The following is an 11,971-nucleotide window of genomic DNA, read 5'->3' as shown; positions in this document are numbered from 1 at the left end:
GTGTGTGTGTGTGTGTGTGTGTGTGTGTGTGTGTGTGTGTGTGTGTGTGTGTCCCACTGCAGCAGCATCTTGCTCTCTCCAGAATTTAAGCACACTATGCTAATGTAGCCTGTGGGCTGGAAAAAAGCAGCTTTCCTTTCTCCGAGTGCTGCACTTTAAAACCCAGGGACAAGAGCTTCAACAAGCATGTGGAGAATGTCATTATTTGAAGAGAACTAGATTGAAGCCAATTGTAAAACGTGTTTTTTATTCAAATCTGTGAATTTGAATTAAGTGAGAATAGTGAAAATCAAAAAGAAATGCTGATGCACACAATTTGATCATTAGCTCTCTGCTAGCTTAACTTTGTTTCTTACTCCCATGCTACCTGAAGGAGCCTGCTCTTATCGGGATTAAGGTAATTCATTTGCACATTTCCAAGCATCTGTCCACTGAGAAGTCTCATCAAACTGATTCACATTGTGAAGTTTACTTGTCAGCCATCATCCTTAATCATTGATCATTTTCATACCACGGTATAAACAAAAGTTTAAATCCAGAAGCAATATTTTCTTCTGAATGAGATGAGGCGGTCAGAACACACATTAGTAACATTATGGGTCATCTCCTGAAGGAGTGTAGAATGTAGATGTCCCAGTTTTCTTAGCAGTCTTGAGGAAATTGACAAGAAATTTGATGCATCACTTCATGTGACTAATGATTTTTATATACCGTCACCATATCTCAATATCCAGGTATACCAAAATACCATCATACCACTCAAGCCTTCTTATATAGATAATTTCTCATCTGTTTGACCTTAAAGTTATCCAAAAGATTTTCTTAGCCATAAATTAGTGTCTACACTGCACACACATTCAAATATTCAGCTGGGTAAAAGAAAAAAGAAAAAAAGAAACCAGACTGATTGTTTGGCTCAATCATCTTCTTCTTTTTATTGAAGCCACTTTGGTTGATGTTTCCCCACATGGAAAATTCAGACCCAGCAGTATTTGGGTCAGGATGGGCTTTATTTGTCTTTTGTGGGTGTTTAGAAGGATGTGTGTGTCGGTCAGAAATAGTGCAGCGTGCAAAGGCAGGATAAGCCAGCAAACATTTAGAGTAACACACACGCACTAACCTTTCTTTACCACTGCAATGCTGCCTGAAGGACATCAGTGTGCTGGATGTAAAGGTACGTATATTATGCTCCACCAGCTCTGCCAAAAAACAAAACAACATTGGTTCTGTTTCTCTGAATGCACCATGAGCCAATCTCATTTTACTCTTTTTAAACATTTATCTTTTTTCCTCCCTTGTTTCTTGTTTATTTGTGTCTCTTAATTTTTTATTATGCAAATGAGGTGGACTGCCCTACTTGGGTCATCTCCTCTATTATCTGTCAACAGACTGTAGGGAGCAGGATCCATGTGCAGATTGATTGCGCATGCCTGCACTGCCTCAGCTTAGTGTAGTTATGGTGGGAGTGAAATGTTTGTCTCAAAGTTGTTAAGGGGAGCTTCAAATAGGTGCATTCTCCTGAAACGGCCAATCCATCTGCACATGGGTCCTGCTCTTTTTTGACTATTGACCTATAGTAGCTGCAAGATTGGCAGCACCCCTTATTTGCATAACGAAGCAGAAATGCATGAGGTAAAGTAAAAACAAGAGATGGAAAAATGTAAAAACATCTCATGAGAATAAAACTTGTGAAGAAAAATAATAAAAATAAAAATTTAAGAGACACAAATGAATTTACAAGTAAAAGGAAAAACAAAAAATGTATATATTTTTATAAACCATAACAATTTATGTGCTAAGATATATCATTTGTTGAAACTAAGCTGGAAAAATAAATATGATGGTAAATTAAATTATGAAACATGAGGTAAAGTTCTCCTTTTTAAGTTTAATTGGTGTGATTTAAGTGCATTTTTGGGGCTATTTGTATAGGTCTGCTTTTCTTTTCAATTATGTTAGCTTTGGTACTCCATACACAGAAGGCTATAAATGATCATATGCATTTTTTCAAATAAGGTATTTGAGGAAAAACTGATCAGTCACCATGTTTGTGTTTCAGAATGAGTCAAGGAATATCGAGATGCTGGCAGCTGCCTGTGCTGTGGGAGTGGGCTGCTGTTTTGCTGCTCCAATTGGAGGCAAGTTTCCAGAAAATCCCTGTAATAAAGCCCTCCTAATCTAGGCCACACTTAAATTAGATGGGTTCCTCCAGAAGTGAAAATGTCTTCATTGGTTTGTGTTTTATCATCACATGTTTAAATTTAGAGTCTTGGCTTGCAGCAGAACTGATCTCACGTGTGTGTTACATCTTCTGTTAAGCTTCAAGCAGATTTTTTTCTAGTTATTTCTCAACTCCTCTTCACTTGTTCTGATCTGGTGAAAGAGGCCAAAGGAGCTTCAACACTGCAAACTGTCAGCCTCATATCTGCAGATACTAGCTAACTAATTTGTCTGTGTGTGATTATAATCATGTTTTAAGAAAAAAAATCCTTTTGTTTAAGGTTATGTAGGTTCCTGCCGATCAAGATTTTGTTTTTTTTATTTTTTTTTTCACATCAGTGAAATGGGGTATTTGTGTGTTACAGGAGTGTTGTTTAGCATCGAAGTAACATCTACGTTCTTTGCTGTGAGGAACTACTGGAGAGGTTTCTTTGCAGCTACCTTCAGTGCCTTTATCTTCAGAGTGCTGGCAGTTTGGAACAGAGACGAAGGTAACCGTTGTGGTCACACTAGCAAATTTTCTCTCTTTTACTATTCTGTGCCTCATGCCACAGATGTCAACTACAGGAGTATAAAATATTGGGACGTTTTTTGAATAAGAAATAGTGAATGATTGAATAACGCCTTTTCATGTCTTTTTTTGTTAAATAGTAAATAAAAACAAACATTTGGTTATATTGATATCAGACACATTTTTATTCTCTAAGTTAATTTTCGATGTGTTCCGATACCAGTTTTTCTGAGTACGAGCACTTTAGTTTGGGTACTTTCCCATCAAGTACCAATACCGAGTACTTACCGAGTTAAGTCTTAAACATTACACAGTGATTCTAAAAACACAGGGTTATTGTTTGGTTAGGAGTAGTTAAAATCTTGAAGCTCCACATGTCTAAAGCTACAGAACAGAAGTCCAGTTGCTTTGTTTTTTTTGTTTGTTTGTTTGTTTGTTTTAATTTTTCATGTCCTGGATGACTGAGAATCCACAGAAGCCTATGATAGTAACATTTGTGTCAGAACATGTCAATACTAAAGTGGATTGATTTTTTGGATTGTAACATAACCACTATGTTTATGTTCCTTTCAAAGAAAATATGTGGTATATAAATATGGCAACTGTTTGTTAGGACAGTTTCACTTATTTTATTATGGATTATCTAAATGTTATTCACTGTTTGGAATTGATTTTGGACAAGATCATGAATGGTTTCTGGTGTGACTGAGCAGAGAGATTAAAAGGGGGCGTGTCCAACTCGCAAGAGACATTCACTCCTTCAGATCCGTGCAGCGGGAGTTTTGTTGTCTTTTTGAAGGACGTTTAAACAAGTATTGTGAAAAAATAAGAAAAAAAGTGACTAGATTTACCCCAGCACCACGGATCACGGAATCATAAACTGTCGGGATACAGGAAAATGCAGACTCAAGCGAGAGGACGTCACCGAGGGGAAGAACAGAGCCCTGGGTGAGATCAAAGCTTTTTTATTTTTGACAGTTTTTGTGTCGTACCACTATTTTTTTTCTCGTCTTTTGAGGGGGATTTTTGACTTTTTGGACTTTATTTTTGGATTGAGATTTAAAGCCAATAAATGGGAAACGTTTTCAGGACGATTCATTTTTGAGTAAATGGAACTCCATTAAAATATCCTGATAAAATATTTGGACTTTAGCAGCCTGCTTTTGACATAAACTGAACAAATTAAGTCTAAGCTGTTATTAGTTGGAAATATTTAAATTGTATAAACATTTATTCTTTGTTATAATTTTTTGTGCATGGTTGAATACATTTTTGGTTGATAACTTCAATGCTCCATAATATTAGTTGATTCCTTTTAAAAGTATTATTAAATGTTACCTGATGCCTGGGTCAGGATCCCCTGATTATGTTGTAAAGTTTGCTTTAATCTAAGCTGAATGTTTCAAGTTAATTTTACTCTGAGCATGTCACATCACTCTTGTTCCATAAATACACTCCACAGTGGAGCAGGGAACCTGAGGTAAATAGTAAACAGTGAACTGAACAAACATGTCAGATAATTTTTTAACCGGCTCTGATTGAACAACAAATTCATAATTGACATGTTAACATGTAGCGTCCACTGGTAGAGACCTGTTTACTCTTGTAAACAGCAAGCTGAATGTGTGTGTTTTGGCTAGAATTGTATAGCAATATGTGCTTTTAAATAACCTGTATATTTCTATGCTCTAATAAAATGCCTGATCTGATTTGGTATTGGGTGCAGTGGGTTGCTTTCTGTTTACCCCTCATACCACCACCTGAGGAAATAACACCACTGTCTATGACACAAATATTAAATAGTTAAAATATAGTATATTATTGTGATATTAAAACCAGCTTCTACTGCTGTAGAAATGGGTATGGTTAAGCAATATAAAATATTCAGTACTCACAGTATTTTGAAATCAGCATCCTCATCTAAAACTGCACTTGTGACAGATCAATATTTTGAGTTGAATATGAACATTAAAGTAACTTTTTACACAGCAGGAGAAGTATGTTTCATTACTAACATGAATAATGCATTTTATCCAAATGACTTGTTAATAATGAAACAACCAAAGACAGTGACACTGTTTTTTTCCCCTCTGTGCAATGAGGCATACAGAATCATGCTTTTTTGGACAGAAATTTGAATATAATTTAACACATTATGTTATGTATTATTCATTTAAGGAATGTTGGATCTTCACTTAATTTTAATTGTCTTTATCTTAAATATAAAAATGAGTTTCCGTAACAGATCACAATCTTCAAAATCCCATCATTTGATGTTCCAGTGGCATGTTCTTTTTATTAAGGTTGTATTTGTCTTTTTTTACAGAGACCATCACAGCACTTTTTAAAACCCGTTTCCGCCTCGACTTTCCCTTTGACCTCCAGGAGCTTCCTGCCTTTGCTGTAATAGGGTGAGTTTTCATTTTGAAGACACTACAGTTGAAACAAGCCAGATGGTCTGCATGAGGAGTTCAGACACCACCTGTCTGCAGACAAATGTTCAACACAGGTTTTAACACTTCATTTGAAAGTTTGGAAGTCATTTATGAATTGCGTTGTGTGAAAACAAACATTTGTGCCCACTGGGTTGTGTATGGCAGGTTTATCACAGCTCATGTTTAATCCAGAAGCTCCTCACGGTGGTGTGATATATGTGATGGTGTTACCTCAGGGTGGCCTGTGTGAGTCTCCTAACATGGATAATTCAGCCTCTTCAGCAGCTGCAGGTGCACTGAGATGCCTTATTTCTTCCTGATGTAGCTCCTGGGCTTTTTCTCAGCTGTGAATGAGACTATGAGCTGTTAGAAAGATAAGAAGTGGGCTCTCCTACTCCCATCCATCATTGTTTTTCCAGATGAAAGCTCATGCCTCTGTATAATACATGCTGCGCAAGAGAATGCTGTACCTTCTGTTGTTAAGCACTTTTTTTGTCCTTTAATGCCAGTGGACACTGGCAGAGGATGTTTTTGCCAATACGTGTGTGTGCTCTAATAGATTCTTCAAGATCTCTGTTTACAATTTTGTCATTAACTATTTGGAGTCAATACGGTCTTTCAGCAGAATATCTCATACACCCTAGGATGAGTTTTCTTGAAACTTTCAGATAATAATTATTGACAGTACCTTTGCAATTATTTATGTTTTGTAACCAACACAACTCAAGTTTGCCACTACGGCCTACTCCCCTAAGAAGACACAAGTATTGCTGTATTTTGGCCTGTTTTTACAAATTTGAGCTGTGTGATGGCGATAAAGAGTCATTTGTAGTAGTGGTGGCTGAGGTTAGAGAAGGACAGCCTGTGATAGGGTTGTTTCTGTTAGTATCCAAACAATTGCTTCTACTTTTCTGTGGTTTGACAAAGCCACACCTGTCTTTACCCTTATTTGCCCCACTTATTACCAACACATACTTTGGGTGCTTCTCAATGCGTGAGTTCTTTCTCAAAAAACTTTGACATTACTTGTGGAGTCAGGCCTGTGTCTTTCAGCAAATTATCTCATGCATCACTTGACAGATTAGAATGATATTCCCTGGAAATACTGTACATCTAAAACTGATTAACTTTTAGAGTTGATCCAATTCAGAATAGCCACCACAGCTAATCAGTTTTAGCCAACACAAAATGACTAAAACTCAATCAGTCAATTTTACAGGTACATAGCTAAAAATGGTGTGGTAGTAAATTAGTAAATGGTAAAGGGACTGTACTTATCATAAACCAGGATATTCAAACCACTTTACACTATTTGTGTCTTCATTCACCCATCCACATAGCACTTTATTATCTCTCTACAAAGCTTACATGTACAGATCATTATATGAAGACTAATCATGACTTTAAATCACACTTCTACACTGATAAGACACATCAGATGCAGTGGGGGTTCAGTGTCTTGCCCACGGACATGTCAACATTCAACTGAATAGTGGGGAATCGAATCGCCATCTCTCTGGTTAGAGGATGACTCCCTTAACCACTCAGCCACAGCTGCCCATTAGTATTAGTAGTTGTAGCTGTGAGTCATTCATAACACACATTCAGACACTGCCATCTTGTAATCTCACAAAATCACAAATATATTTAGAATTTAAACAAAATGATTAACTTAATCATTGTTCAGCAAAAGATAATCCAAGTCTAAAACCTTGGTCTTAAATGAGTGGGTGCTATGCATTCCATGAAGGAATGTTGGACTTTTTAATGTTTCTCTCTTTTTTTGTCCTATTGTCAACATTGTCCCCTGTATCAGTCACTAATGCAGTTTACTCTGCCCCTGCAGCACTTAGTCCCAGTGTTATGTCCCTGCTCACATGGGAGCGACAGCTGATGCTCATCCTTATAATTTTTCTGTATTTTCTTGCCAATAGCTGTGAAGCAGGGAAAGTCGGTCATTTTCTCTGTCAACTAGGCCAGAACCAGTTTGTGCTGCACCACACTCTGCCAAGGGCACGTCTTTGAAGAGTTACTCACTCTTCTAACTGTTTATCGGCCCTTCAGGCTTTAAAAGTAAATTATGAGGTGAAACATGAACTCATTACTGTACACAGGCACAAACACATGCAAAAACATGCAGGGCAACAGTAATACACAAATGAGATATAATGTTTTACTTGTGTCCAAATATGCACTTGACACAGAAATAACCTTTCTCCTTCCTATGTTCTTTGCAAAGAAATTTCAGCATGTCAGATTGCTTCTGGTAAAAAGGCTTCCCAATGTTTTCATGTTGCTTTTTCTTGGTGGTGGAAAAAATAACCTTTAGATTTAATTAATAGAATGCACAAACTATATTATGATTGTGCTTATAACAATTTGATTCAAGGATTTGTTAAAAAGAACCAATGGACAGAAATCATCTGTGTGAGGAGTTTCAGTCAGGGTTTAGAGTTCAGAGCACAGAAACGGCACTGATGAAAGTTACTAATGATATTCTCATGGCTTCAGACAGTGGACAGTTTGTTAGATCTCAGTGTTGCATTTGATAAAATTGATAATAATCTGTTACAAATATTGGGATCACAGGAACGGCTCTGAAATGGGTTAATTCGTATTTGATAGTTTGAAAATGTTAATGATGAATCTTCTTCTTAAACCAGAGTTAGTCATGGAGTTCCTCAGGGTTCAGTGCTTGGACAAATTCTCTGAAGGAAAAAATGTGCGTTGTTCAAAATGAAATGTCCGAATAAACTGGAATCCAACTGGATTTCTTGTCAAAACTTTATTCTCAATCTTCTGACTCCAATCAGGTACAGCACTCAGCAGGCCTCAGTGTAAGACCTTGAACTGAAAACAAAACACAGGAGCTCTGCTCTGAGCAGAGACTCTGCAGCACACTAACACTTCTTTTTATTATAATAATGAATTGACCTTATAATGTTCATCTCTTTTACATTTACGCTAAAGAAAGAACACATGATAAGACACACACCAACTCTTATTCTGTTTAAACTTAAAGGCTGAAATGATCAGAAAGTATAAAACACAATACTGTAACTAACATTCAATTAATCAGTTACAAAATTTCCTTCAACTCCCCCCCCCCCCTTTGACAAACATAAAATATGTCAAAACTAAAAGGACATTTTATGAAAACTTTATAAAGGTACGTTTTAACATCTATTTATCACAGCAGGATATTTCTAAACATTTCCCAACTCCAGAAATTAAGTTTTAACTCCTCCGAGACATAAATATTCATCACCAGGGTGACCAGTCTTGTAACTTTTTCCACTCTTGTAACTCCTTCTCTCCTTCCCCAGAATTAAGACTTATAATGCTCCCTTTACACTTTTGTTTCTTCTTTTCTGTCCATTTGTTTTTTTTCTTTGCCCAGAGGTTTCAGAGCTTTGTGCGATAATCCAAACGCTCATTTTCTCATTTAACAGGGTCTTCAGTTTCATCCCATCCTCTGTTCTCAGTTGCTGGTTTGGTATTCTCTGGTAGAGAAGTAATGGTCAGTTGTTTTCCAGTTGTAGGTTGAGGAAATCCATTTTCTGGTTCTTCTGTTTGTGTTGCTGATGAATCCAGATGTTCTTCCGGTTCTGCAGCTTGAAGTAACTCCTGTCATCTGCAGACTATACTGTCTGCCTCAGATGTAGAAATGCTAGTACATGCCTTTGTCTCGACCCGCCTAGGCTATTGCAACAGTCTGTTCACCTGCGTGAACCAAAAACAGCTTAACCGTCTTCAACTTGAACAAAACTCAGCAGCAAGACTTCTAACTCGCTTCAAAACTCTCCCACATTACTCCGATCTTATCAGAGCGGCGCTGGCTACCTGTCCACTTCAGACTCAGATTCAAAATTCTAGTTCTGACGTTCAGAGCCCTACATGGCCAGGCGCCCAATTACACCTCGAGCCTCATCTCCCACTACAATCCAATACACAATTTGTGTTCACAAAATCAGAACCTTCTCATGGTCCCCCCTACCCGTCTCAAGACCCGCGGAGACCGTGCTTTCTCCTCCATGGCTCCCAGACTTTGGAATGCTCTCCCGGTCCATCTGCGATCCCTTGACAACACTGACACCTTTAAAATCAACTAAAAACACATTTATTCACTCAAGCATTTAGCTAAAGGTATCCTGCCGTCCACAACATAATCCTGGACCTAAACTTCCATGACTGCAAAACACGTATTTTACTTCTGACTCATTTAAATTTTAAATGCCACGACCATCGACTCAAATTAGCTACAGGCAAGCCTATCTATTGTCTATACTGTACCTTATTTACTCTTTTCTTCATCATTTTTATTCCATGCCCCCTACTATTCCAAAAATTGAGAATGTACTGACTGGAATTTCATCATTTGTAATGTAATTGTCAAGTATTTCTGTTTTTCTATTTGTGTTCGATTATTGTACAGCATCTTTTGCCTATCAACTCTTTCTATAATATTGCTTATTGTACAGCACCTTGTGAATTCCATTTCTGTGAAAGGCGCTTTATAAATACAATTTTAGTTACTTACTTACCCTCTGTGGTTCTGATTCTGCAGCAGTCTCCATATCAGCCACTTGTGCGTTGTTTTCCATCGATGTCTCAGTTTGCTCCTGTTGTCCTTCAGCCTCAGACATCTGATCACTCTCCTTTTGCAGAGGCCATTGCTCTAATACTGCAAGGGAATCTCAGCTTCCCCTAAAATGTAAAAAATAAAATAAAATAAATGATCAAATATATACTGTTGTGTGTACATGCCATTGACTAAATATGCACTACAACGCGCTCAACTTTTGTTCAGAATTATCTTCTTATCACTGGCAGCGATATACTGGTGGATTTTTCTCCGGGGGCGGGGCTACAACTCCAAAATAGACGTATCTCAAAAAGTAATCACTAAGTTGTTTAACGGCAGTTTATTTATTAAATAAATGAAAATAATAAAATAGAATTACAATGTCATGTAGTGTTTTATTTTATTTTATTTTATGTATATAAATTTTGCTCTTCTGTAACTGAGAAGCAAATATCTTCATGACTCTGGATCATGGTCAGTGCAGTGAGATGTGATGTACCTTAGGAAAGTCTGGATTCTCTTCAGTGTTGAAAAGCTCCTCTCAGATTCAGCTGTGGTCAGAGGAGATGATGATGAGTCTTCAGCAGAGCCACAGTCTCTGAGAAGGTGCTTCAGAGAATTGGCTGTGTATTACTTATAGAAAAGTCTCTTCGTGTTTTTGTTTTTAAATACGCACTTTTCAAAAGAACACCTGCACTGTTAAGGTCTTTAGCATGCTTTGATGTGGGTGCATAGGTGACTTGCATCTTAAATGCTTGCTGAATTGTGGGCTGATCTTCACCTTTTGGTGTAAATAACTTGTTGTTGCCAGAGCCACTGTTATTCTTAAAACAAAAAGCAATTAAAATTTGATGTGAATTTAACTGGAATTTCAAATTAATCACCATATTTTCTACAGTCATCATCTTTAAATTTCTTTTGGAAGCTGTTTTAGTACGACAGAGTAGGGGCAGACCAAGTTGTTTTTTATATGAAAATTACAAGAATAAATAATAATTAATATTAATTAATTATTAATTATTAATAATAATAATACCAGAATAAAGTTATATTAAAAGAAAATTGTAATATTATATAATATGAAATGTTATTAACAGAAGAAAGTTGTCAAAATTAGGAGGAAAAAAGTTGTTTCAATAAGAAAAAAAAACGTAGTTATCAATATCAGATGTGACCAGCTCAGCTAAACAGCAGCTATGTTAAACATGTTAAAAAGATAAATATTTCTTGTTTTGTAAAAGATTCCTCATTTTAACGCACGTAACACACACGTAAGACAGTTTTTTTTTTGTGTGTAGGAGTTCACATAATATAAAACTTTATTCAAATTTACTGTAATGCTTAACTCCAACTCTAGTAATTTAGAAAAAAAATGTTTGGACTTTGGACATAATGCTCCGTCGTATTTTTGATCAAACCTAATGCAGAAAATTCATTCCCCTTTAACGTTTATAAGAAATGTGTGTTCATTTAAAGAGCTGCTAAGCTACGAAGCCAGGGACTCGGTTATTTTTGCCTTTCACTTAAAGCTTAAGCTTACTAAATACACAATTCAGCAACTCCACAACACTCTTGCAAACGAGTTGTGACTGACACAATAAGCCACAGTAACGCAGAGATAGCCTATGTTTCACCAATGTCTGATGCTAAAGGTAGTTCGTTCATTTCAAGATAGCATAATTTTACCTTCAATGTAGCAAACAGTGATGGGTGGTGACCTCGTAGGTGCACCATCTTATTTGACGTGTTGCCTCCTATGGCTGCCACTGTCCGCAAGAATGTTTTGCATGAAAGATAACCTTCTTCCTCCAAACCGCTGCCGTCTGCTTTTTTACGGTAGCCAAAGTATCCCCATATAGCTGATTCGTTTAGACGGGGGAGAATGTTCTAGTAGGAGCTCGCCTCCTCTGCCATCATGTAATCTGCTAAACTGGCCGCAGCTGCGGGGTGCGCAGGCCGCGGAGGTATACGAGCAGAAGGATTTCTCCTCTTTCTCTCTGAAGAGACATAAAAAACTTTTGTTGTTTGTTTGTTTTTTGGGGATGAGCTGCTGCTGAGACCTCGCGAGAGCTGTGTTTAAGTAGTATGGCGGAATGTTGGTAAACTTAAACTAAACACGATTCAATTAAGGTAAAAAACCAACTGGGAATACAACTTACGATCAGGAAAAAGTAAATAGTATTTTTATGCAATTTTATAAAAATCTATACACCTCACAAA

The 11,971-nt window shown here is 37.0% G+C and overlaps 1 protein-coding gene across 2 annotated transcripts in view; it reads left to right on the top strand.

Annotated features, from left to right (window-relative positions):
• Positions 1-11,971, top strand: part of clcn2b (chloride channel, voltage-sensitive 2b) — a 274,822-nt gene that overhangs the window by 125,497 nt on the left and 137,354 nt on the right. For both annotated transcript variants that reach the window (XM_014023466.1, XM_014023465.1), the window contains exons 7-9: positions 2,060-2,138; positions 2,586-2,711; positions 5,058-5,142. In XM_014023466.1, the coding sequence (XP_013878920.1) occupies positions 2,060-2,138; positions 2,586-2,711; positions 5,058-5,142 (290 nt within the window). The remainder of the gene's footprint in view (positions 1-2,059; positions 2,139-2,585; positions 2,712-5,057; positions 5,143-11,971) is intronic.

This window comes from Austrofundulus limnaeus, unplaced genomic scaffold (assembly GCF_001266775.1).
Source record: "Austrofundulus limnaeus strain Quisiro unplaced genomic scaffold, Austrofundulus_limnaeus-1.0 Scaffold371, whole genome shotgun sequence".
Taxonomy (NCBI): domain Eukaryota; kingdom Metazoa; phylum Chordata; class Actinopteri; order Cyprinodontiformes; family Rivulidae; genus Austrofundulus; species Austrofundulus limnaeus.
The sequence above is the reverse complement of the archived record's forward strand: the minus strand, read 5'-3'. Positions and strand labels throughout refer to the sequence as shown.